This window comes from Nematolebias whitei, chromosome 6 (genome assembly GCF_014905685.2).
Source record: "Nematolebias whitei isolate Nwh7 chromosome 6, NemWhi1, whole genome shotgun sequence".
NCBI lineage: Eukaryota > Metazoa > Chordata > Actinopteri > Cyprinodontiformes > Rivulidae > Nematolebias > Nematolebias whitei.
The window spans coordinates 3,390,465-3,396,651 of NC_056503.1; the positions used below are offsets into that span (position 1 = coordinate 3,390,465).

The 6,187-nt window shown below is 38.0% G+C and overlaps 1 protein-coding gene across 1 annotated transcript in view; it reads left to right on the top strand.

Annotated features, from left to right (window-relative positions):
• LOC119411478 (alpha-2-macroglobulin) overlaps positions 1-4,715 on the top strand; it is a 118,921-nt gene extending 114,206 nt beyond the window's left edge. Inside the window, exons 26-34 of the mRNA XM_037678429.1 lie at positions 774-930; positions 1,083-1,157; positions 1,547-1,709; positions 1,801-1,985; positions 3,359-3,571; positions 3,819-3,937; positions 4,123-4,213; positions 4,313-4,381; positions 4,701-4,715. Coding sequence (XP_037534357.1) covers positions 774-930; positions 1,083-1,157; positions 1,547-1,709; positions 1,801-1,985; positions 3,359-3,571; positions 3,819-3,937; positions 4,123-4,213; positions 4,313-4,381; positions 4,701-4,715 — 1,087 coding nt within the window. The remainder of the gene's footprint in view (positions 1-773; positions 931-1,082; positions 1,158-1,546; positions 1,710-1,800; positions 1,986-3,358; positions 3,572-3,818; positions 3,938-4,122; positions 4,214-4,312; positions 4,382-4,700) is intronic.
• The last annotated feature ends 1,472 nt before the right edge of the window (positions 4,716-6,187 follow it).

Genomic DNA, 6,187 nt, shown 5'->3' on the forward strand with positions numbered 1-6,187 from the left:
GGAAAATGAAAAGCATTTCTATTAATCAATTTTAATTTGAAAATTGTGACACATTATCTTCCATAATCTTGCACCTCCAGTTGTTTTACATTCTTAATGCAAATTAAACATCCAAGATGGTCGCCTTATCTAAAAAGGAAAAAATACAATAGTTCAGCTATTTCAAATGATAATGAGCTGAAATTTAATGTTGTGGTAACTGACAGTGATGCTCAACATATTCTGAATTCAAATCTAAAAATTCAAGATGGCCATTGAAACTAGTTTCAAATTGATATAACTCGGCCATTTTTAGAGCTATTCAGCTGACCTTTGGTGTATTGGTAGCTGAGAACAATCCCTAATTGACTCTGATTGCAAAGCAAAAATCCAAGATGGCCACCTGAGCTATAAATCAGCCATTTTTTATAGATATTAAGCTGAATTTTGTTGTGGTGGTAGCTGAGAGCAATGTCCAATAAATACTGAATTCAAATGAAAAATTCAATACGGCCACCAAAGCTAAATTTAAATGGCTTTAACTCAGCTATATATTCACATATAGAGCTGAAATTTGTTGTGATTTTAGATGAGAGAGAACTCAAACTTATAGCACTGTCAAATCAACATTTTCAAATGGCCGTAACGTGGCAGTCCCCATCAAAGTTTCTGCAGGAACTTTCTAGTTATGCTGGCGCTTCTTCCTTCTATTGGTGTAGATCAGCTTGTGCAGCTTTGTGTATTTGACATCCAGGCTTCTCAGTAACATGTGTACTCTGTTTTCTCATCCCCAGGCTCACTGCCTTTGTGATGATAACTTTTTTCAAAGCTCAGGCTTTCATTTATATTGAGCCAAGGATCATTGAGGATTGTAGGAGTTGGCTGGAGCGCCAACAGCTTAAAAATGGTTGTTTCAAATTGTCAGGAAAACTCTTCAATGACAAACTAAGGGTAAGGTGATAACTTTGAGTTTGTTCACATGGTAATCGCAGTATTACTACTTACAATGTACTTACAATGTGTGTATAAGCATTGTTCACACTCAAAAATGATCCCTTAATAATGGCAGACGCACTGACGTTAAACCTTTTTGCCTCCTGTAGGGTGGGGTGTCTGATGAAGTGACACTTACTGCTTACGTCACTGCTGCCTTGTTGGAAATGAAAATACCTGCAGATGTAAGTGACTTTAAATAAAGTTCTTGTTGCATAAATACTAAAGTAATCCTTGAACTTTTCCGTTACATTTCTTCCTGTATCTTGATGAAAAGATTTTTTGGGAAAAAATAAGCTAATCATACATTAAAATGTGTATCTCGGCCTCTTACAGTGTGTTATAACTTTTGGTGGTGGTACATCAAGCAACAAGTACAACATTCACAAATAAATGAATAAATGCAATGAATAAGATTTTAGCAAAACAGATTAGGAACTCCATCCATCATTGGAGCTTTAAATGTAATAAATATTAACACAGTGTGAAAAACTGAAATCTAAGAAGTTTGAAATAACTTTTGTGATTTCCTTTAATGATGAACCCTTTGTGTTGTTTTTTTTACCTGTTAAAGAATCATGTGGTGAAGAAGAGTCTAAGCTGCCTGAAGGAATCTGTCAATGACTTCAGCAACACCTACACTGTAGCTCTGCTGGCGTACGTCTTCTCACTGGCAGGAGATGTAGACACACGGGCGGAATTTCTAGACCACCTTGACTCGGTCACAAGAAAAGAAGGCAAGCCATCTTCTCAGAGTAAATCATTCAGTAGTCGTTACTGCCGCTGTACTTCACATTGTTTGTACTTCTTGTTGGGGGATGTTTTTAGGGGATCTCTGCTACTGGTGTCCACCATCAGAAAAATCATCACCTCGGTGTGTGGAGACGACCTCATATGTGCTGCTGGCCAGACTCAGTTCTTCTTTCGCTACCATTGACATGAAAAGTACCACAAGCGCCGTTAGGTGGCTTAGTGGACAACAGAACTATTATGGAGGCTTTTTCTCCACTCAGGTACATGCTGCACTCCACCTTCACATTTTTTGGGGACTGCCTATAAAGGCAGCCACCTATTATTATCCACCTGAAAATGGTCTTGCTCTTCTGTCAACTTCAATGCGGCCTGAACCGCAATGTGTCGCCCCACAAATTTTATATCAAAATGTCACCGTGATGTGTGCTGTTACTCTTAATGGCATTTCAAGTTACCATGGTGACAAAATTTGTAAACAAAAATGCCATTTTTGTCATTGAAAAACACTGACAGAACTCTTGACAGCTTCTAACAGCCACAGTGAGTCACATGACCTAGAGGGGAGAGGTCTCTGAACAAAACACTGTTTAACTTTTGGAGCCATTTTGGTTCTGCCACAGCTCAGAAAACTCAAAATTGACAATAACTCACACACACAACTCACAACTCAGTCATTCTTTGAGATATTGAGCTGAAATTTGGTAGAGTTGTAGCTAAGAGTGAGTTGTTATACATTTGTGATGAAAAAAAAAAAATCCAAGATGGCTGCCTTAGCTAAAAATGAAAAAAATATGAACAACTATTTTAAAAGATACTGGGCTTAAGTTTGGTGTGGTAGTACCATTAATTTATTTATTTCGGTTTTTCTGATAGGTTACCAATTTATAATATAAAGATATTTGAGCATTTATCCAGATTTGTTAGATCATTCATGAAATGAAATGAAACATGGACAAAAACAATAAGACAGCTTCTTATTTTTAAAATAGTTTTTGTTTATGTATTCAATCATTTACTTGTTTATTTATTCAGACTACTGGGTCTAACTATGTTTTCAGTACATGTAATATAATTTCTTTATTATGGACTTTTTATACACAATTCTAATTTGAAAGTTTAAAGCCTGTAGTTGTGCTGCTGCCTGTTTCTTTGTGTGCTGCCATTATCATGTTTTTAATCTTCATAGTGAGCTATCAGTTTGCTTTCTTATAGTTTGAAAACCTCTCAGTGAGAAACCAGAACATGGAGACAGAATCAGTCTTTCTTGTGCTCCAGTGGTGGGTAACACATTGGTGGTTTCCACCAGTCTAAGTAAATTAAAATATACATTTAATTTTATTCTGTGTGTGTGTGTGTATCACTTCATACACAGTCCAACTAGCGTTAGCGATTGGCTTTAGTACTTTTAAGCTTCTTCAGTGAGCTTTGAACTTTTACTTAACACCCCAGACAAGTTTTCCAGTCCAAGAGGGAATACTATTCTTCTGAAAACTGAACAATATGCTCTGAAACTGATGTCTACTGAAGATCCTAAACATGAAGCTCTATTTCAGAAAGCTGACATGTGTAAAAACACAAATACATTTATATTTTTTAACATTTTACTTATTTGTGTTGTCTGTTTGTGTTGTAGGACACTGCGGTGGCTCTTAAAGCTCTGGCTCTGTATGCTACACTGATATTCAGTCCAGAGGGTTCAGGCTTGGTTACAGTTTCCTCTCCCAGTGAGAACCTGGTATTTCATGTCAATTCAGAGAACAAACATGTTTACCAAGAACGGATGCTGCAGAACTTAAAAGGAAAGTACTTGATAAAGTCAGAAAGCCATGCATGTACTTCAGTACAGGTCAGTGACAAAAACTATGACATTTTGTATTATGATGGATAACCTCTGACTAATACTTTTTTAATTAAGGGTTTAGAATTTTACATTTTCATGCACAAAATCATGCTACGTATAATAAATATTAGAGATCTGGTAAATTATACTGTTTTTTTCTTTAAAATATCTGTGAACAGAAGCACTGATTTTTTTATTTAATTTTCATTTTATTTTATGTATGTCAAACTTCTTTTGCTTACTTGTTTGTCAGGTTTCTCTTCACTACAACATCCCAGCTGAAAGTGTAAAAAGCCCTTTCAGTGTGGAAGCAGAGGTAGTGTTCCATAAGCATTGTGACAGAGGCCTGGTCACGCTGAAGCTGAAGTCCTCGTAAGTAATCAGCAAAGCAAGTTAGAAAGAGGTGTGGGATTGCATTTGAAATAACTTAGAAATACAATGACCCAACACTTAAACCTGAACTCCAATGTTGGCAGCTCTGACTACTCTAGAGAGCCAGAATGAAAATGAACTGTGCTAAAACAAGCAAGTAACATGTTTTTATTGTCTCCTTAAAGACACAATGGAGACAGTAGCTGTACAAACATGGTGGTCATAGATATTACAATACCTTCTGGATTTTGTCCTGTCCCAGAGTCGTTGTCGAATGTGAGTAAATTGTGTTTTTATTCTGAATGAAAATGCTGCAAAAACCTGTGTATTTCTAAGACAGAGATGATAGATGTGCTAAATGTATTCTCCTTACAGCTCAAACATGGTGTGCTGGTGAAAAATGTTGAATACAAGGATGGTCATGTTATTTTATATTTATGGGAGGTAAGATGAACTTGCTGTAAATATGCTTTTTGCGATTTTTACCGTTTCACTTGAGATTTGTTTTGTTGTGTTCAGTTACATAAAGACAAACCTGTGTATCATGAGTTACAACTGGTACTTGAGGATGTTGTTCTGCAACTGAAGCCAGCTACAGTCATCATCTATGATTACTACAATCCAAGTAAACCTCAACACATTGCACATAACTCTCTAAAATAATTTTCTTTGAACTGATGTTCATGTAGCTAACATTTAATTGAACTGTGAACTAACTAACTAATTGTGTTAAACAAGTTTTTTTCTCTTTTTTTGTTAATAGGTGACCAGGGTGTGACAGAATACCTTGCATGTCCTTCCATCTGTACAAAAAATTGCCATGATACAAAAAAAATGGATTCAATTTCGCGTAATATTTTGAACTTTAGAAAAAGAGTACAAAATCGTTTTAGCCACCACCGTCGCAACCATCACAAACAGTACCAGTATCAGCATAAGCACCCTTTCAACGATGACCATGATCATGATCATGACCATGACCATGGCTGTCAAGGTCATGATTGCCACCACATGTCCCAACATGACTATCAACGTCATCACAAAGATGACCATGATGAGAACAAAGAAGAAAATCAAGACAACGACCATGAACATGACGACAATCAAAACTTCCACAAACACATGCATCACCACAGCCAAGATCACCAACATCACAATGAACACGAACATGACCAAGACGAACATGAACAAGATCACCATGACCACCACAAACACCATCATGACAATGACAACATACATTGGGACCATGACCACCACAAAGACAAACACCAAGAGGACAATGATGACCAACACCACCATGAGAATCAACATGACTATTCTGAACACAATCAATACCACATTCACGATCACGACAATTCCGAAGATGACGATAAAGGCCATAATGACCACCACAATTATGATGATCAGGATCACTACAAACACAAACACCAACATAATCATGATGGTCAACACCACCACAAAGACCACCATGACCATGATGACGAACACCACCATGAAGACAACGAAGACCGCCATGAGTACAGAGGCCAACACCATCACAAAAACCACCATCACCATGATGGACCACACCACCAACATTACCACCATGAATATGATGGCCAAAAACACCACAATGACCATCCTGACCACCACAAACAGAAACACTACGAACACCACAAACACAAGCACGAACATGACCATGATGATCAACAGCACCACAAAGACCACCAAGACTATGATGACCAACACCAAGAACACCATGAACATGATGAGGATCACTACCACAAAGACCACGATGAACATGATGGACAACACCACCACCATGATCATCATGAACACTACAAACCGGGGTACCACAACCACCACAAACACAAGCACCACCATGAACATGATGACCAGCACCACCACAAAGTTCACCATGAACATGATGACCAGCACCACCACCATGACCATGATGACCACCACAAACATAGGCATCACGACCAACACAAACACAAGCACCATAATGACCATGATGACCAACACCACCACCACAAGCACCACCATGACCATGATGACCAACACCACCATAAACACCACCATGACCATGATGGCAAATACCACCACAAACATCACCATGACCATGAAGGCCAACACCATCACCATGATGATCATGACCACCACATACATCGGCATAACGATCATCACAAACACAAGCACCACCATGACCATGATGGCCAACACCACTATAAAGAACACGATGACCACCACAAACATGGGCACCATGACCAA